Source organism: Diorhabda sublineata, chromosome 3 (genome assembly GCF_026230105.1).
Source record: "Diorhabda sublineata isolate icDioSubl1.1 chromosome 3, icDioSubl1.1, whole genome shotgun sequence".
NCBI classification, from domain to species: Eukaryota; Metazoa; Arthropoda; class Insecta; order Coleoptera; family Chrysomelidae; genus Diorhabda; species Diorhabda sublineata.
In genome coordinates this window covers 18,397,093-18,418,488 of record NC_079476.1, presented here as the reverse complement: position 1 = coordinate 18,418,488, position 21,396 = coordinate 18,397,093, and the positions used below count along the sequence as shown (strand labels likewise).

At 30.4% G+C, this 21,396-nt stretch overlaps 2 protein-coding genes across 5 annotated transcripts in view; one reads left to right on the top strand and one right to left on the bottom strand.

Moving 5' to 3' along the window:
• Window positions 1–7,311, top strand: part of LOC130442020 (fasciclin-2-like) — a 283,194-nt gene extending 275,883 nt beyond the window's left edge. Inside the window, exons 9-10 of one of the 3 annotated variants that reach the window (XM_056775973.1) lie at window positions 2,369–2,440; window positions 4,500–7,303. In XM_056775973.1, the coding sequence (XP_056631951.1) occupies window positions 2,369–2,440; window positions 4,500–4,608 (181 nt within the window). In that variant the 3' untranslated portion in view covers window positions 4,609–7,303. Of the gene's footprint in view, window positions 1–2,332; window positions 2,441–4,499 lie in introns of all 3 variants that reach the window. The other 2 variants (XM_056775972.1, XM_056775975.1) reach the window with 2 other exon arrangements.
• Window positions 7,312–10,943: 3,632 nt separating this feature from the next.
• The window catches only part of LOC130442019 (uncharacterized), a 56,855-nt gene continuing 46,402 nt past the window's right edge, over window positions 10,944–21,396 (bottom strand). For both annotated transcript variants that reach the window (XM_056775970.1, XM_056775971.1), the window contains exons 6-7: window positions 20,785–20,970; window positions 10,944–11,767 (exon numbers count right to left, since the gene is read on the bottom strand). In XM_056775970.1, coding sequence (XP_056631948.1) covers window positions 11,702–11,767; window positions 20,785–20,970 — 252 coding nt within the window. In that variant the 3' untranslated portion in view covers window positions 10,944–11,701. The remainder of the gene's footprint in view (window positions 11,768–20,784; window positions 20,971–21,396) is intronic.

Below are 21,396 nucleotides of genomic sequence, written 5' to 3'. Positions count from 1 at the left end.
TGTTTGTTCCTCTTCGGGCGCTTTGCTATGCATTGCAGGTGTTAACTTGGGCTTCCTGGTGGGGCGACAAGCCTTAAAACAATTTGCGATCTTATCACCTTCGTGGTAGCAAATCTTTTTTGTAGATAAAGTTTCTTCGAACATTTCTCTGAATGTGGAGTAAAAATTGGTTTTATACTGCCCCTTGTTTTTTTTTTGTATTCAATTCTTTCCCCGACTCTTTATGCGTCGTACACTAACTTTAGAAACCTTTAATCTTCGTGATATTTCCCGGTTTGTAGATGTTTTCGCATTCACAAGCGCCTTCACTTCAGGTTTTTCACTTGGATAGGATCGCGTTTTCTACCCATAATAAAAATATTCCAATTTTTTTTCGAAGGGATTGCATACAAAATAAATTAATTACTGAGTAGTATAACACTGCCAAACTATCAAAAGACACAGAAACACGTCCGTACCTGACGCGATCCCGATACAAGTTTGTAATTAGGTTTATACATTTTCCTAATCTTTTGGGCGGTTATTGGAAGCGTTTGAATGATATTTTCTGCGCAATCTCGGGCTTTTCAGGATTATGATGACAGTTCACAGACGATACTTAAGTCGCTTGGAACACAAAACAAAATCGTTCGTATAATAGTAACTGCCCGGTTGGAACACGTAATCTCTATTTGCGCATAATCATCACCGTGCTAAGGACGGTTTTTTTTATTGGTTAGAATGAACCTATTGTTTACATTCTTGTATCATTTTGTCAACAAAGTGTTGCCATATGTTAAAAATAAATACAAACATGTAGTCTGAAACAAATCTTTTAAATGAAAATCAATAATATTATAGTTTAAATATACAATTACTCCATTGCGTCTAATAATTTGGCCAGCGACTGTATAATATGGTAAGTTGATATGTAAATTAAAAAAAATTACCTCATGTCACGAAACAAAGAACTATTCTGCAACCATGTTTCTCTAAATACACGATAAAATTTAAAACTAAGGTAACGAAAAAATCAACGAATGCGTTGCGAATGAACATCGAGGTTATGTCTGACTTAATATATTTTTATTCAGAATGTAAATAAAACAATGCGTTTAGGACGAGTTTATGGATGACTAAACTTGCGTCGATATGTAAATGCTTATAGCGAGTTTTATTTTAACTGTGTACAGAAATTCTAGTCGAAATTGGGGAATCCCAAGCCAAATGCTTGCGAAACATGTAAATCTTAAGGTCAGATTATAAATTTTTACGCTCGAGTTCACGTTGGCGTCCTCGTTAAACATAAATTAAACAGATCACGAAGTGTGATTTATAAACACAAACGCCCGTGTTCGCGTTCCAACGCCTAGCCAAAGTAAAGTCGAAGTTGAAGCCAACGAGAGCGTCAGCGTGAGCGCGAACGTAGAGGTTATAAATCCACCTTTATAGGTCCACTACTTTAATCGCGAATTGTGGTTAACCGAATAAGAGAATATAGAGAACAGCTCGAGGTAAAACGAAGTTCGAACATGAAGCGTATGGTTATGAGGAAGTAAAGCACAAAATTTGGGAGTTTTTGAGCAGTAATACGTTTCAAGGTGAATTCAACTCGAGAGAGCTTCAGAAAAATGATTAATAAGGAATGGTTATTGTATTTGTGCAGGGGAAAAATTCATTTTGAAAACTTCATCTCGCATGGTTATAAAATGAATTTATAAATTGGAAAATGTTGCCAGACATGAGTTCTATTTTACTATACGGGTGTTTTCGAGGTCGCTGTTTCTTGAGACATACTCATTGTACTTTTTGTCGCCTTTTTTTGTTTCTTCATCGCATGCTGTGCAACGTTCTCTTTAAATTTGAAATTTTGATAGATATTTCTTTACACGATGTTTCTCATATCGTTTTAATTTTCTTTTTATATGTAGTTGCTCACAAAATTTGATCACAATAATTTCCAAAGAAATTATAAAAGTTTTTGAGAGCACTACTTATAGAAAGCAAAGTTGAAAACATAGAGAAACTTACTATCGAATATAGAAAATTGTGTTTACATAAATTTATTTTTAACTCAACTTTTGGTAGGCTTGTAGACAGAGAACGTTTTATAATCAACCTTGAGATTTTGTTGAACTTTTCGATTATAGTAAGAGGTCATAACAAATTAATTTCTTCGAAAACTTTATGCCCGGTTGTGCGAGTGTGTGGAAACTTCAATTGGCGAGTGATGTAGTGGATTCAGTTCGGTTAAATCAATTTAAAGCACCAGCTAGCTTTATACACAGTAATTTTCACGCTAAATTTTGCTTAAATCAAACCAAATGACACATACATAGCAGGAGACTTTCAGTTTATATAGTTGGCGTTTTCCGCTGCCTTATTGCAGTTACAAAGCTGCGCCGGCTCATCCAAGCAGTTTGAACCTACCGCAACCCATCAAGTTGGTTCCCTCCCCCATGTAAGATTTTGTATGATGTACAGCATGACATGTAACGTGTCTTAGATTTTAAAACAGGGGACCGGGAAGTAATTACGGTTTCTTAATATTCTATCAATAATCTACAACATTTTGCCATCTTTTTGTATATTTTGAATACCGGTTCGATGAAAATCAAATTTGCTTTCATTTCTACCTTTAGATTGTCTTTGGTTTTCTTAGAGAGATCACAATTTCCAAATTTAAACTTGGAGAACTAAATTCGGCATTAATAAGTATAGTATACGCGAAAGTATGGTAAATGTTGCCTAACTCTGAATGTGCTTTTCTGAATTTAACATTTTCATCCCAAATTGTAATTAAAAAAGTCTATTATTTAGAAATAAATAACCTTAATGTCTTTGATACGATTTTGAAGTATACAAATATCGACATGCGCAGAAAAATATTACTTACCGGTCTCTAACGTATGATATACATTGATGCATATCATAGTCGATAAATGAACGATAACAAATTTTACAAGTAGTTTCGAAATTTGGGAAACGTCAACAATCTCAATTTTATGTTATATTGGGTTTTCTTACGTAAACTATTTTTCGTATCGGAGTTTTCATTAGACTTAAGAAATACATCATAAAATTTTTAATCTCATTTCATGTTAAAAATATAATACTTCCAATAAAAGAAATTCAATGAGATTAAACGTTTCGTGTGATCAAAAACAGACAAATCGAATGACGTCACTACATAGTAAACGCCCCATTAACTCACTTTGTTTTTGTTATCAATGGAACAATAATTTGATTTTCTTGTGGTTTACTTAAAAATTTATACCCAAATTCAGGTTTTTTTGTGTATTTTTATTTTTAATTATACACGTTTATAATGTGAAGCGCATAGTTCCAACTTGATGCAAATATGGTGGAAGAATTCTTTGTAGCTAATAATTTCTGTGCTGCTGAATTTAGAAACCGTGAAATCTTTCGGAGCAAATATACTATTTGCTCGATTGGTGATTCTCTCATTTTTTTCACATTAAAGTTATATAATATAGGATATCAATTAAGTAATTATGCACTGTCATAATTCATAATGCTTTATTAATAATATTCAATATCTGTCTTTCATACCATGTTATTTATGATAAAAATAAATTAAATAACACTCTGTATAGTTTTACATGTCATTTGACAACTGAATAACAGAAATAAACTGATTTATATAAAGCAAATACAAATGAAATACCTATTGTTTTAATCACAAAGGTGGAATACCATTTTTCTATAAATTTTGGGCACAAAATATTTATTGTAAAGTTGAAAAAATAAATATATCTCTTCGAGCAAATTGTTACTACTTTTTTCGTCCCTTTGTTGCTCTAGGTACGTGAAATAGTTTTTCAGGTGTTTTCAAGGAAGTATTAGTACCTTGAGGCACCATACACTATTTATATGTTTTAAAAGACATTTTATAACACAAAAACAAGTGAAACATTAAAGATTTGTCTCGAATGTTGATAAACTCACTATGTACTGACGGCAGTGCCTCACCAAATTGCTAATGAGCGTTTAAGCGGGAAGTTTGAATCGAAACTTTGAGAAATTGATTTTCAATGGATTGATAATATGAAAAACCATTATTTAGAAATTTGTGCACTACACTATTGTATTTTTATGAATTTTAGGACCATTTTTTATTTTAAAAATTCTTGGTTACTGATTTATGATGTTTAAACTATAATTTCAAAAAAAAACTACATTTAGTGCTAAATATGAACAAATTTAAAACGTATTATTGTGTTAGACCTCGTAAAACGATTTATGACGTGCAAGTAATATTTGCATTAATATTTCTGTAGTTATATTTCAAAGTAATTGAGAGAAATCGCACATTTGATATCTGATTGCCATTTAGATATTTTAATTTCTCGTAAATTACCTTTTTGTTGTACCCTGTATGCAAATTTATAATTTCTTTGCTTCGAATGATTTTATTTGAATGTTGCATCACGGCATGTGCGTTTAATTCCGGTTTGTAATGAATTTACTTTGAAAAATTAACAATTATTTATTCGCAGGGATGAACGAGAACCTCTTCACGAAGAAAAGCAGATGTCCGTGGAATTCGACGGTAAATTCGTGCATTCCAAATCGGGGGAAATTATTGGAAAACATTCGGCTGTCTAATTCCACCACTGATTTCCATGACAAATACGGCTTCGATGTGTATATATTTAAAGAAAAAAATTGACAACAAAAATTGTACATACTTATTTATTATCGATCTTTCGTATAATTATTCTCCAATTGAATCAGTATTTCTTATAAAATATGCATTTCTATCGCCGAAAATGTGCCAAAAGTGTATTGGTAGCTGATAGTGCTCCAAAGAAGCTCTCGATTTGGTTTGGATTTCACTTAAAAACGTTCGTTTTTTGAAGTTAAGAGAATTGAATCGATACTTACAGTACAATAAATTATTTTTCTCGGTGTTTTTATATCGTATTTTTTATTTTACTGCCAATTCTATTCGAATTTCACTCGAACAAGTGCGTTTTTTGCATGAAAATATTGAATCAATGCTTACAGAGTTGGTCAGTACATGAAATTATTTTTCTTAGTGTAATTAATTCGAACATTTTCACTCCTACTAAGTATTTTGTTCAAATTTTGTTTGAAAACGTACGTTTTTGCCGGTTAAAAATTTTAAATCTACCTTTACAGAGTTTTTCAGTGCGTGAAATTGTGCATTTTTAGAACCATTAAATTAATACATACAGAAGTAGTCAGTACACGAAATTATTTTTTTCAGTGTTATTCTCTCGGGTTTCAGATTCTACTACTCCTACTACGAATTACGTTCAATTTCCATTCGAAAACGTGCATTTTTTTAAAAGAAACAAAATTGAATTGATGCTTATAGAGATCGTCAGTACAACAAATTATTTTTCTCAGTGTCATTCTATCAAATTTTTGACTGTGCCACTCCTACTACTAAATTATATACAAATTTCATTCGAAAACGTCCATTTCTGGCAGCTAGAAAAATTAAATAGATATTTAGAGTTTGTCAATACACGAAACTATTTTTCTCAGTGTTGTTGTATCCAATGTTTTTCTTTACCACTCCGACTACAAACTTCTGTTCAAATTACAGTCGTGCATTTTTGATCAGAAAAAACTTGAAACGATACTTATAGGGTTGGTTAGTGAACGAAATTATTCTTCTCAGTGTAATTTTATCAAATTTTTGACTGTGCCACTCCTACTTCTAAATCCTATACAAATTTCATTGGAAAACGTCCATTTTTGGCAGCTAAAAAATTAAATAGATATTTACAGAGTTTGTCAGAACGCAAAATTATTTTTCTCAGTGTTGTATCGAATTTTTTCCTCTACTATTACCACTACTAAATTCTATTTAAATTACAGTCAAATGTGCGCATTTTTGAGTAGAAAAAATTGAAACGGTACTTATAGAGTTGGTTAGTACACGAAATTCTTTTTCTCAGTGTTATTCTATGAAATTTTTGACTGTGGCACCACCCTACTACTAAATTCTGTTCAACGATTTTTGTCAGCTTAAAAAAATAAAATGGATATTAACATAGTTTTTCAGTACTTATAGTAAATTCTTTTTCTCAGTGTTATTACATTGAGTTTTTACTGGTAAATTTCTAACCTTTAGTTCTATGAAGGTTTTTGACATATTATACAATATAAACGTTAACTATGATTTAAAAATTACGTATACGTTTGATTTAGAAAATGAGAATTTTTTTATATTATGGAAAACATTGTTCTCCATTAATGTGTAAATTGCAAATATTTAGTGACGTCTGCTTCTAAGCTGTGTTAGCAGTAGCAGTTTTTTTTTACTTTTATAGGTATCAACAATGATTTTAATGGAATTTGATAAATAATTAAGCAAAATTTGTAGTTTGGTTATTAAGTTTGATGTATTCCATAAGATTTTGATTTATTTATATTATAGGATATTTCGATACTATTTTTTAATTGATTGTGACCCAAATTTGAGGAAATGTTCTGTATAAATATATTTTTAATAAGAAAACATTCTATTTTCAGTTTTTTTGTTTGATTCCATTCAATTGAACCAACTTTTGTTAGTTTTAAAAATATGGTAATGTAGATAAATTAATTAAATATTACCACATTTTTAAAACTAATAAAAGTTTTTGAAAATAAGAAACATAATTCCTTGTAATATTTATTTTGAAAAACATTTTTAACAAAATTACTACCAAATTTCTAATATTTTAGTTTTTCTTGGAAAATTTTATGTTCAGAAACAATAAAATTTCCATTTTACATCTCAGTATTTTATAAAATAAAATTAAAAATATATTGAGAAGCGTTTTTTGCATTTTTGAATACTTGTGGTCTTTTCAAATTAATAAATTAAAGATATGCGAACATGGTATGTTACAAATCGCTTGAATTTTTTTGTATAAATGTGTTAAATTCTTGTGAATATAGAAAAATTTAGATAATAAGTTATAGTTTAGGTGCAATGTTTAGTACTTATATAATGTTGAGACTGGAGGCGAGTACTTTATTAAATTCATATATAGTTGATGAGAAATTTTACTTGACTGTCTTTTTCAATTTTAGATATGTTTATCAATTGAAATTTAATTTTCTCCCTAAAGTAGGCAATCTTTGTAAGATTTATCATTAATTATATATTAATAAATGTAAGCTATTGTCAATACTAGAGCAGTATTGGAATTTTCAGTATTTTATTGTTATTTCAGCCATTAGCTCATGTTTTACAGAAAATAGATGTTCTGTAAAAACTACCAAAGGGTTTAATAAAATATTTACTTGTAGCTTTTGATATTGAATAAAAAATTAGAGTAAAACGTATTTTTTGTTTCACGATATCCAAAACGTTTAACAACTGTTTTATCGTCCAATAAAAACTGCTAGGCTCCATTGAAAATTTCATAGTTTATTACCAGAAATGAAAAAAACACTTGGAAAAAAGTGTAAATCAGATTTTGCTCTTACCCAAGTGTCTTTGAACTAAATTTTTTTCAAGCACCATCATTTTTGTTGGACACCATTGGGTGGATTAAATTCGTTATTACATATACAAAAAGGTTAGTAAATGATTTTTATTACTCAGAAAAGTTACCTTGAAATTCAAAAACAGTTTTTTTAACACCAAAATTTCTTCAAACAAAAATATTCGTTCATCAATATTTAAATTTAACCTTTAATTGGGTCCGTAGTGCCATCTAGTGATAGTTGTTCTTTAGCCTAGTATACCTACCAATAGGCCAAGTGCGTCAGTCTATTTGTGATACTCGATTAAGTTGAAGTAGGGTCATCAGCAACCCCAGAGTGACAGTTACAGCTCTGAATGCTCTGAATTTTTGAAAATATTTTGAAAGTGTGAATTTTTTTTCTTTATGAACTAATAATATTTTGTGTTAAGGAAGATGGCCTATAATCTTCGGAGTCGAATAATTCGGCAAGAGCTGCTCGACAAAATGCGAGAAATATCTCACGAGGATCAAGAGGCTCAAAAAAGCGATGAAGTTTCTGAACAAAAGGAGACACATATACTTTTGAACAAATATGTTATTCGTATACGGTAATGTGAAGGATTAGGCCATGTTAAATTCTCGGATTCTGTTGGTGTAAACGTAAATACTACAATTGCAAGTGAGGTATTTTTCCATAACGTTCTTTGAACAGATTTCACTGCATCTGATCAAAACGCATCTGCTCAAACTTTATGAGTCGGTTATTTTGCGTCGGGCCTTGAAAATCGGCATTGTTGGAATTCTGGGCCTAGACGTTCGTAAAGAAAGAGCCTATGAACGGGTAAAATTATTGAAAAGGGTGAGATAAGCCGACTGCTCACGCAAAAGTGTCAAAAAAACCAACGAAGGTTGCGCAGGTTACGAATGTCCAATCTGTAATGAACACCGTTTGATGTTCTGCAAAACGTATGCTGGAATGTACTAGATATGTAAATGATATGTTATCGAATAAGTTTGAATAAAATATGTCTTTAGATTACCTTGACTATTTTTCTTTAATTCCTTGATTTATTTTTGTGACTTCGTCCTTCATTAACAAGTTGGAAAAATTAATAGAAAAACCAAAAGTAATTTTTTTAACCTCAAAAAACATTTTTCTTGGATAATAAACACTGTTGAGTGCGATAGAAACTTTTTAGTTAACAATTCACAATGGTATAATTTTCAAAAAGTTGACATTATTGCTCTTACCAGAATATCTTTGAACCAAAATGTTTTGAAAACAACATCTTGTTCATTAATTATTATTGAGCGCCAAGTGTGATACAAAACATGTTGAAAAACCATATTTATTACTAGGAAAAGTTATTAGGAAATCGAAAAATAGTTTTTTTAACCTCTAAAATTTGTGAAAAGTGCAAATCAATTTTTACTTTTACTAAAATGTCCTTAGACCAAAGTATTAGCAGTGTCTCTTGTGTTCAATGACAGTTGTTGGGCGCTAAATTTGTTATTAAATATGAAAAATGAAGAAAAAAGATATCAACTACTTGGAAAAGTTGATAGGAGCGCCTAAACTAGTTTTTGTAACTTCAAAATAAATATTTGTTTAGAAATGGCTAAATTACAACTTGTGCTGTCGAATACGTTTCAAAACTTTTTTTCGTCCACTAAAATTTTTTGGGCTCCTTTATCTACTTTTTAGTTGAGTCATTGATTACGGGAAAGACTAGAAAATAGTAGCAAGTTCAAAGAAAAGGAGTGAACAGGTCAATTTGAAAATTTTCTCGAACACAAATTTCCTCGAGATACTGTTTTTCGTTGACTAATCGCTATTGTCGCTAATTTAGATTGTTATTAGTTATATAAAATGCTAAAAAATGAATACAACTAATAGAAAAAGGTCCTAAAAAATCGGAAATCAAGTTTTGTTACTACCCAAATATGTTTGAATATAAATTATTTAAACTCTGGTTCGATAGTATACTAGAGTTTGAATATCTAGGAGTGACAGCATTAGGTAAAAGTGATGCATTTGATGTTATATGGTAGTAAATGCTGGGTCACGAATAATAAAGGGAAAAACAGGGTAAATACATGAGAGTTGTGCTAAAGAACATTTTTTGGTGGGATACGTATAGACCAAGATAAATAGAGAAGTAGAACGAACGCAGAGATTTAGAGGTTATATGGACAGGTAGAGATCAGCTATAAGTAATAAGGGTAAAAACACTATGTTGGTTGGGGCAGAATGTAAGAAAATGAGTGGATGAAAAGAGCGTTAAAAAGTAAAGAGAAGACGCATTGTAAAGAAGAAGATTTCTTATCACTAAGATTGTTTTTTTGTAAAATGGTGAAAACTGATAAAAACTTCTGGATAAAGCTATTGAAAAAATAGAAAGCATTTGCCATTGCCAAAATCTATTCAAATTCAAATTTTTTGTGAGTTCTGTGTTATTGTTCAGTAATCGCTATTAGTTGCCAATTCTTGTCACTAAGAATATGATTGTTTACAAAAATGCTTAAAAATGAATTAACAACTACTGGGAAAAACTTCTGGAAACTCGAAAAGCAAGTTTTGCTTCAACCTAAACCTGTTTGGATGAAAATTTATTGTAAACAATGTATTCTCCTTAAGTAATCACTCTGGGTACCATTTGCTACCACTATGATTGTAATTATTGATAAAAAATGCTGAAAAATGCGAAACACTACTAGGAAACGCTCCTATAAATTCAAAAAGCAGTTTTTGGTACAACCCAAATCTGTTTGGATACAAAATTTTTGTGAACATTGTATTCTCCTTAAGTAATCACCATTCGATGCCATTTTCTGTTACTAAGATTGTAATTGTTCATAGACAATGATGAGAATAGGAAAACTACTAGGAAACCCTCCCAAAAACTCAAAAAATAGGTTTTGCTAGAACCCAAACCTGTTTGGATAAAAATTTTTTGCAAGCACTGTATTTTCTTCAAATAATCACTATTAGGTGTCATTTTCTGGTTCTGATATTGTAATTGTTCATAAAAATGCTGAAAAATAAGAAAAACCACTACAAAGCCCTGTGTGAATTCGTAAGGCAGGTTTTGCTACAACTCAAACCGATATTGGGCGCGACTTTCTTATACTACGATTATTATTGTTCGTAGAAAATGATGGAATTTGAAAACAACTTCTATTCTTGGAAAAGCTCCTCAAAAACTAGAAAGCAATCTTTGCCATTGCCAAAATCATATACCTAGTAAATACTATTAAAAATACAGTTATTGCCACTACCAAAACAATAACTATTTATCTTTTACACCATTAGATGGTAACAAGCTCGTTATCTGACTTGAAAACTAATATCAATAACTTCAAAAAGTTTTCAAAAAAAAAAGAAAAAAGTTTTGGATAGTGTTGTCATTCTTAAACATATATTTTTTGTAAACACTGTCTTTTTCACATAAAACGTTCTAGGGCACCAAAATTTTTGTTAAATTGGCGTGTAAAATGATAAACACATTAGTAAAAAAAGTTTTATTCAAATGTTCACAATAATAAAATATATAATCAATTTACAAGTAGAAATCTACAATAGTAACACAAATTATAACGAAATTATTTTTATCATACATCTATACAAGGATATTAACAAAAAATTCTATCTACAGCTCTGCACTGATCAAGATAAATCATTTTTGACATTTTAATAGCTTTAAGGTGAGCAATTCTTCAGGTTATTATATTCCACAAAAGAATATTGAAGATATAGATAATACATATACCAAGTTTCAATATTAGTCAAGAATATTAAAAGAAAATTAAAAAAACAATTTTATCCCACTTTTGATTCCACTGGTGCGAGAAATTAAAATAAATAGTAACAGGGTTGTATTGAGATATTTTTAAATAATGATGGAATATAATTATTGAAAAGTTATTTCTTTATCAAAATTAATTGGGAAATTTTTGTTTTTAGATGAAACCTTGGTTTTTTTTCGTATATAATAGATAGAAAACGGTGCGAAATTGGCAAGAAAAGTGATATAAAATTTCAAGACAACATCCGAATAAGAATACTATCGCTATATACAAATTTAAATAAAATAACAAAAAAAGGGGTTGATAAATTAATTAAAAACTGATAATTTCAAATTTCTATAATGTACCCATCGTAGTAGAGTTTATTAAAAATCTCGACAGCTTTGAGTAGGTATATAGAAACATCTCTGTACAAAAAAATGTAGAAATACGTCTATGGAATAAATGGCATCATTTTCTTAGATGAGGGATGTTATCAAACGAGCCTTGAAATTGACTAATTTCTCACTGGTTTGGGCTAAGCGCTGAAATAATAAAAGATATTCGTAAGAATGTGCTGAAAATAACAATTAAAAAAATAAGACATAAGATTTGCGCAATCAATTAATTGGTTCTAGCTATAAAACGAAATACAATGCATTCAAGGTGACCTGCTTTAGAGAAAGTGTTTACAAAGTATCTGGAAATGTCTGACTTGGAGAAGTAGTTTTATATTTTTATTTAATAATAAATATCGCATTTAATCTAACAGTACAGTTTTCACATTCTTTCCTTCACTTTGCTTCGTTTTGTTATTATTTGAATTTGCAGCTCAAATCCTCTATAAGTTTAAAACACTTACTGATAATGATTGCGTTTTGCATTATTATTCTATTATGATTCAACTAGCATACTTTGGCCACAATTATTTAATATATATACCATAATTTCAACGTAAAAATGAATATGTTTTGAACGAAAACATAATTTTGAGGCTTGTTATTAAGCCTTTTCGATTGAATTCAATAAACTTCCTTTTGACTACCGACAAAATATTTTCCAATGAACAATTAGTCCGGTGAAATTAAACAAAAAATAAGAGTTGAGATACATAAACGTACAACAAACTGAAATCAATGAAATTATATTAGAAAGTACACAATCTATACAGGATAGTTTTAAGTTTGAAGATGCCACGTGGTTTAGTTTTTGTTTGGCAGCCAAAAATAATGTTGGTTAATGCTGTCAATTCGAATAGTCCTTGGTCGTTATTATTAAATTTTAATAAAAAACAATTGAGGATGTATACAACATTTGTGGTTTTTAAGGGTACTGAAATATTATAGTAAAAATTCTGCATCGATTAAGATAACGAAATAAGTAACTTTTCGGTGATTACAACGAAATGTCATCATGTTATTTTTACCGGAAGTTGAATGATTTTTAGAATATAACAATTTTTCGAACCCAAAACAAGAAATTTTTCTGGATAATTGCAGAGAGATATTTTGTTTTTAAACTCTATACAAATATTCATTCTAAAGTTACGATCGGTGTAGATGTAAGACCGCCATTTGCAACTAACAAGATCGCATATCAGTATTGCGACTATAACATGCTTTTTATTTTTCTCTCTATTTGAAATAAATATATAATACTCGTATCATATGCAAATACATTTTCATTTTATAAACAATATAAAATATATTAATACATTTATATTCCTGAGGTAAATATTAATATTATTATAAATATCAAATTATATATGCTTTGTTGCCAGATTTTTTTCCGAGTATAAAAGCAGGAGTCGAATTCAATGTTAAATATTTTTTTTTTAATTTAATGATAACATTTTTTTAAAAAAAATTATTATACAAACTCAACTTCTTTCGTTGTTTATGATTTACTACATTTTATTAAGTTTATAAATTAAATATTCCTAAATTCATGGAGGAAATTAAGATGGGTCTTTCCTCAGCCTACCCCTTTCCGAGATATCACCCTTAAAACCTTAAAAGGTGGTGACTAAGATTTCAGTAAAGCTAGAAACTTGAAATTCGGCAATTTTCGTGCACTTGCAAAGAACTAACTGAGGGAAATTAGATTTAGTTTTATTTAGAAAAATTTTTTTTCTCATAATTTATAATTTTTTTAATAACAGTTAAGATGTAAAATGTGATACCATTCATATGAATGCTGGAAATTACCACATCTAGCTAAAATACATGAATGTAGCCTACGTGTCATGGACTGTACACGTGAAGAAAAATAATATAACCTATGAAATTTGTTATAGGTGAGACCCATCTTAATTTCATACGAATTTTGTCGCATGAATTTAGAAACACCTTGTTTATAGATGTAATTCTGTTTCTGCTATGACTAGAATTTTTTTGTTTAATAATAGAGAATCAATAATTAATATTAAAAGTCAAATTCAATTTATTCAACTGACGTATCTGTTGATATTAGGACTGTATTAGAGATTAAAACATTTGAGTTCACAACAGTCATCTTTTATTGTTAACGCGCGTCAACAATACCAGCCAAAAATCGTAGTACTACGTTGCCAAATTTAAAGAAACTAGAGATTTGAAAAAATGTTAAACAACACCAGTCAGTATTGAAAGAAAAGAATGTTCAATAAATTAATTTTTATGTGGTGTAATTTAAATTTTTTATAAGAAAATATACTTTCTAATATGTATAGCGTTTACGTAATAGTTGTTGAAATAATGTACGCAAATCTTATGTATTAATATATAAATTGCTGCCAGTAGCTTTGAAAATATCTTGAAACGACAAATATTAATATACAGTGTGATTAATTTGAATTGATATAATATAAAAGTAAACTTCAATATTTCTATTCCTGTTATTTCGATCTTAGCTATTATTTTATAGTTTCAACACATCAAAAACCACGTTTATACAGCGTGAGCTATTTATATTGGAAAGTTACATGTAAATTTTTCTATAAATAACAAAAATACAAACAGTATTACAATAAAAATACAAACATCGACTACAATTTGCAACGGATTTCTGAGGGTCTTTCGCCAGATTTACTAAAAATTTAATCAAGTTGCTTGTAAAGTTAGTCAGGCTTGCAGTAAAACTTTTAAAAAGAGCCCCTTTACTAAATAGATGTACACGAAGGGTCACAGCGTTGCCATTTTTTGAGTTATGTGGTATATCATTTTCAACTAGCTACTGGCATTTGATTTCATGAAAAATATGTACAATATATACAAAAAACTATTTAATTTGAAGCATGGTACATATAGCAAAGTATATACAAGATTCCAATTATTTTAATTTCGAAATATTTAAGTTTTAACTTAAAAAGAAAACAATGAAATTGTTAAACACCGAAAGTTAGTTGAAGAACTTGAGTTCATGGGCTGTATACTACTATTAAATATGGATATGCCATATTCTTAATAGATAAATTTGAAAGCAATAACATAAAATTATTGAATATTCAGAAGGACAAGAATCTTTTAGTCAGGAAATTATAACCTCAAAAGAACGTTAACGAGAACAACGACTGTATTTAGGATTTATTGAGAGAAAGTCTGTTTGAATATAAATGGAAAAGTACTTTTTCTAAACTGTTTTTTTCCTTTTTTGTTCTTGTGTAATCTGTAGTCTGGCGAAACACCTTAAATTCTGAGATAGAATTTTTCACGATCTAAGAAACTGACTGGGCTAGAGTTAATATATGAGATGCAATAGAATAGATTATCTATGGTCCCAACACCTTTTTCTGTGTCAGTTCGTTTCGAACCACGAAACAGTGTGTATGATAAAGTTCGATAGTATCTTTTGAACTGTCTACCGAACAGCGCAAATGTGTACCTGATGAGGCAAATTACTTGATGTTAGAAGATCAAAGTAACGAAAATACTATTCATTGAAAGATATTTCAGCTTAAACGAGCATTCCTAAAAGTACAGTTTGGAAAATTGTGAATAATTCGATAGCTCTTGAAAAAACACGAAAAGAATATGGTGTACCAAAGTGCATTGATTTGATCCAAGAAGACTTAATTCGCAACTATCTTTATGCACAGTGAGATTAATTGTTTCCCTGAAAGTTTGTGGTGTACTCTACCTCGTTTTGGGTTTTTATTGTCAGAAGAAGTGTTGGATGTATGTTTTTAGCAGTCAGGATACAACGCTGTACAGATAAAGAATCCTACCATAGTCGTCAAAGGAATAAGTTACCAGGTTTCAGTAATAATTATCCAGATTTAGTGCCAACATGATATGTATATTTCCACGAAAGTTATAATGTCAACAATTCTTAGAAATTGTAAGAAGTTATAATTTTTCATAGGACAAAATTGCAACAGAAGCAGGTCACCAAGAAATTATTCTTCCGTCATCTATGTATATGATACTACCGGAAATGTATGTTATCCATCACGTGTACGCACGTCGCTGTTGTTCAAAATGGCTACCGAATCACTTATCGCGCTTATGGAAGAGCGATTTTATAGTACTTTAGCATCATTAAGAACATTAACAAACGCTAAAAGCACTGCTTATATTGAAGATGAACGTTATAAAGAGTTAATTGAAGAAATTTCCACGGTAAAAATAGCAGCTATAAAGATTTCTCGTGATTATTGGTTAGGTTAGGTTAGGTTAGGTTGTTGTTTTAACGAGTGCTTTAATAAAAATTATTATTCTCAATGTGTTCTATTACAGAAAGCATTATTTTTATACATTTCCTAATACGATATTGGAATTATATACAATTACTAGGAATTGTGCACGTTTCCTAGGACATTTATGTATTGAATAGTTTTTGAAACAATATTTTATACATTTCCTAAATAGCTTCGGATTTATATAAATTTCTTAGGATTTGTATACAATTCCTAGATTGTATACATTTCCGGTAACATATATAAATGAATTGCTGTTCGTTAGTCTCGTTAAAACTTGATAACAGCTGGACCGATTTGGCTGATTTTAGTCTTGAATTATTTGTGGAAGTACAGAGAAAGTTTAAAACGAGAATAACAATAAAAACGCTCGGAATTAAATAAAAACAAAAATTTTGTTTTTCTTTAATATTTAGTCACACATTAAATTTCTGAATGCAATCATAATATTTCACATTTGACAACCAACTAATATGTCGATCGATATCTCAGACAAAGAATGCATCCTTCTATCTTTTCGATAGACGATTACCACTACGTGAGAGAGAATTTTTTTATTTCGGTGATCCTTTATAATAGTGACATTTCAAGTTATTTACTATTTTGTGTACTCTGCTAACATGAGAGTATTTTTGCAACAAGATGAAAAACTGCAAATGTATTTGCGAAGTAGTTAGACATTGGATATACGTAATATGGTCGCAGTGGACATCTCGACCGGATTCATCACATTACCCACAGTATTTCTGATGACAGACACGAAAGAAGAGCTTATTCAGCGTATTTTCCCAGATATAACCATAATTGACTGGGTGAAAAAGCAATATTGGCGGCAAAAAATAATGGATCTCAATGCGACCATTCAGAATTTTATTTCCTTTAAATCAGTCGACATCGTTATGATCCATGATGATTAACTATTCACTGGAATTGCTTGGATAATCACCTTACAAATTGTAGTTAAAGTAGGATCAGTTGTCATCATCCTGCGTAACATTAATCAACCTCGATTGTGCAATGGAACTGGCTGTGAAAAAGGTGATAAATAACGTCATTGATGCAACAATCATTTAGTGAAAATACATAGGAGAGATTTACTATTCGATTTTAACCCTTTACAATTTCCGGTACGTCTGGCCTTTGCGATGACCATAAATAAATCGTAAGGCTAGTCGTTGGAAGTTTGCGGAATCAACTGTTTCGCGCATCTTGCTTGTAATGTGAGTCACGCATAAATAAATATGGACTTCAGGCTTGCAGTAAACCTTTACTAGATAAATGTACGCGAGGTATCACACTGTTACCTGCTTTTGAGTTATTATTAAATTTCTTCTGCATTTGGTACATTTAATTTAGATAAATTTGATAAACAATAAACTTTTCGAATATTCAGAAGAGCAAATTTAAAGAATGTTATCGAGGACAATGCAATTAAAATATGGTGAGTGACTGTATTTGGAGTTTATTGAGAGAAAGTACGTTTGAATATAAAAGAAAACGTACTTTTTGTGATTTATTTGGAAGGTTTTATGTTCAAATATACTGAAATAATATATTTATACATTCGTCTTTTTACTTTTCTTTATTGTTTGTGATTGAATTGGCAGTCAGGCGATTCTCCTTTAATTTTATTTTTATGTACTCGACACCTCAAATGATTTTCAAACTTGAAAGACTTACTGAAAAGGTATGTATTTCTTCCAAATACGTTCAGGATTGATTTTACTTAAATACTTTTATTTTCCACTCAATTTACTTAATTTTGTTCACTTGTGTGGACTTATTTGATCGATTTCAGACCTTGTTATTTATAGTCTAATTCCGAAATTGTTTCTCATTAGAAGAATTCCTCCTGGAAATGTGACGTTGTCGTTTTTTTTCACAATGCAGTGCTTTGCTTAGTGTTGGTAAATATAATCTTGAACGGAAACTAATGGAAAATGAACAGGATTCTGACTGAAGCTCTTTTCATCTAATGAAAAGGGTTTAACTCCACTTACAGCTTTCAGATTATCCTCGTACATTTCAACTGCCACTAGGTTATTATTTTGCAAACCACTCATGTTTTATAAACTTGGAAATGGAAATCTTACTAGCAGATTCACGCTAAAAACTGTAAAATACTTAATTATAGCTGTATTTATTCCACTGAAATAGATCTGAAGAGTATCTATGCAGTCCTCTTAATACTATGCAACAAAAAAACAATACTAAACAACTCTTACTATCGGAAAAACCAAAAAGCCAGCACGGACACATACGAGAAAATCATTCATTCAGATGGTCGCAGCTGTTTTCTCAGATTGCCTAATTCGTCGCTTTTAAATTTTGTTTATAGTAAATAACAATGAAAACAATACATTTTTTTTTATAAAAGTTAACTAACTTAGCTATAATGTACATAAGAACTCGGTTTACAGGCTTTAGTCATCGTCAGCGCTAAAATGTTGTCTAACTAGATTTTTTCTTACTTTTTCCCTATTTTAGCACTGCAAAGAAAGACTACCAACTAAACCGTTATTTTTTGGGTTTAAACGGTAATATTTCACTTTCGATTTCCCTGTTTTATTTTTATATGTTCTATATTTAATCGCTGTGAATTTTACTTAGTTGATTCTAGTCCTAAGTGAATAAGATTAGAAATTGAAGAATTTTCATTTGAAAACAACTGTTTACTATTCAATTGTCGAAAATATGATCAATTTACATTTTTTTAAGTTTGCTGCACAGAAAATTTTAGAAACGCGCAGAGCAGGCTCTATTAATTTATGTATTGTGCAAATTGAGTTGGGATGCTTCTCGGTTGATGAAAAATCCTAATTTTAGGACATCTGAATGCCGTTTATTAAGAGGAAATAATTTTAAAAATTTCATTTTTATATCGTGTTATCATTTTCTAGATACAAAAGAAAACTTTTTTATGTCTTATATTTTTATTTCTATTTTATAGTCAAATTTTCTATTTCAATGATGTGTTTAGTTATGAATTATTTGGGGTCCTAATTGCGTTTCTAACGCTCCGGATTAATGTCTCATTCTCTATTTACAGTATGTACAATAATTTTTGATGAAAAATGAATTAGAATAATTTAGATACAAACATTCAAACATACTTTTACTTACGCCGAGAGCGTCAGTGAAAGTACTACTTTACTACTTTCATGTCGTCATAATATAACAAAATATGAATGAAAAGTTAAGAGAATACCAACTTTTTCAAATTACACTGCCGAGTAAAAAATTAGAGTCACCTCGTAATTTGAAATTATGTTAGAAATTATTATTTCTTTTGTTTTTTATTCGGTTCTATAAGGGTTTCCTAATTGATTGCTTGAATAACCAATAAGTTTCTGCTATTTTGATAAGCGTTTGACAATTATAGGTCCCCTCACCTAAATTCCCAAATTGTTTGTATAGAATTGTCACTGCAATGCGTATAAATTCTGTCATTGAGAAATGGTGAGAAACGAGTTTTGCAGGATTACAAAGACACTGATTGGTTCACGCGAATACCTGATTCTGGACAAGGCAAGAGTGCAACAGCTAGAGATGACCGCTTTTTCGTTTCTAGTGCTTCGATAAACCGAACGGTCACGATAGTTTCCTTTCGAAATGATCTGTAAGAAGTGAGAAATGTGACCATAAGAAAATAGACAGTCAGGAAGCGACTTCATGCTGGATTCATGCTCAAACTAGAGCTACTGGACTGCTACATTCCTGTGAACATCTGATTGCCAGGTTGAATTTTGCACGAGAGTACCTTGCTTGGACAACAGCAATGACTTATTGTATTCCAATGAACCGCAATTATGTCTTACGAGCTTAGATAGACGTGTAAGAGTATGACGACGACAAGGCACAAGGCGGGAGATATGCTCAAGCATGTATTGCCGAGCGTCAGAGGTTCTAAAAGACAATTTTATACCATTCATGATTTTTTTTTGAGAACGATTTTTTATGCATGATAATGCACGGCCTCACACTGCTAGGATAGTTACCGAGTGTTTTGACGAGATTAAAATCACGCAATTTGTTTGGCCAGCTCGCAGTATAGACTTAGATCCCATTGAACATATTTGGGATGAAATGGGGAGACATTTGCCGGCTCCTAGAAATTCTAGAAAGCTTCGCGACAAAATGTGATCAAAAATCAGATCCAAAGCATTCCTTGTTGTTAAGAGGGCCTTTCTTTCATTTCAAAGAAAATTATTGCGACGTATTATTATTCATTTCTGTTCTTCCTTCAATAAATTTTCAACAACATAAACTTCTAAACAGTGAGTAAACTATGTTACAACCGAAAAAAAAACGACAAACATAAAAATTTCTCAAATAACAGAGTGATCCTAATTTTATACTCGGCAGTGCATATGAAGAATAAATATGCATGCATAAGTGATTATTCGATTGTTAGGGTTATATCTAAACTAAAAACTACCATTTTGGTGATTATTTCAAAGATTTACTTATTTGTCATTGTAATGAATTCTATGATTTGATGATCCTAGAGCTGATGTGTTTGGTGAGTTTTCTAAGTGATTCCAATTTATTTCTTATTTGAGTTTGGGTAAAACTTTCGAAACGACCGGTAGTATTCTGAAATTGCATTAGTCAAATATAAATGGAAGTTGCAAAAGTACTTTGAAGTTAGAAGTTATACCTACAGGAGTTACGTTATTACCAAGATAATCAACCTAACCTAACTTAGAAAGAAATAATAATCATTCATAGATAATGGAAAAAAATATATGAAGAAACATTTTTGGAAGCTTTTCATAGATAAACATAAAAATCATAGAAAACAGTAGAATAATGACGTGGTTAGGTAAACTGATAAGAAACACATGAATTTTGTTAGTGTAAAAATATTTTGTAAAATAAACTTACAAGGATTAAATCTTGGATTAAATTAGCTAAACCTCTGTTGGCAATGACGAGTAATCTGGTGACTGGTCCGGGAATTCCTTCACTGTAATGAGCGTCTACGCTTTTATGCTGTGCTTCGCTTTCAGCGCCATCTGGAGCGTTTGCTTTTTCGTCAGATTCTTCGGTGGCTCCTGATCCCGCTACAAGCTAACGAAAACGTAACAAATATTAAAAGTGGAAACAGCTATTTTAAAATATAGTGTATGAAGTATAAAAAGTGAAGTACACCATTACTCTAAAATAGCGTATTAACATTTTTTTTTGACAGTACACATTGTATATATTTTCTGTTTTACATAATATACTGAATACAGATTCAATCATAAATACATTTAGTAGTTACAAAGTTAGAGTCATTTGGAAATGGTTTTGTCAAAGTTTTTATATCTTTAATTGTTTTTAGTTTAAGTCGAAAAAGGTTTAATAGCCTTTAATTGTGTTTATCTTTTATGAACAAAGGTTATTCTCTCTTAAATTTTCTTTTTTGTGTAAAATGCAACCACAACGGCAATGCCTGGAACTGAAGCAATCGGAAGGTAGTTGTAGGAGCCGTCTCTTACCCTTTTGAGAATG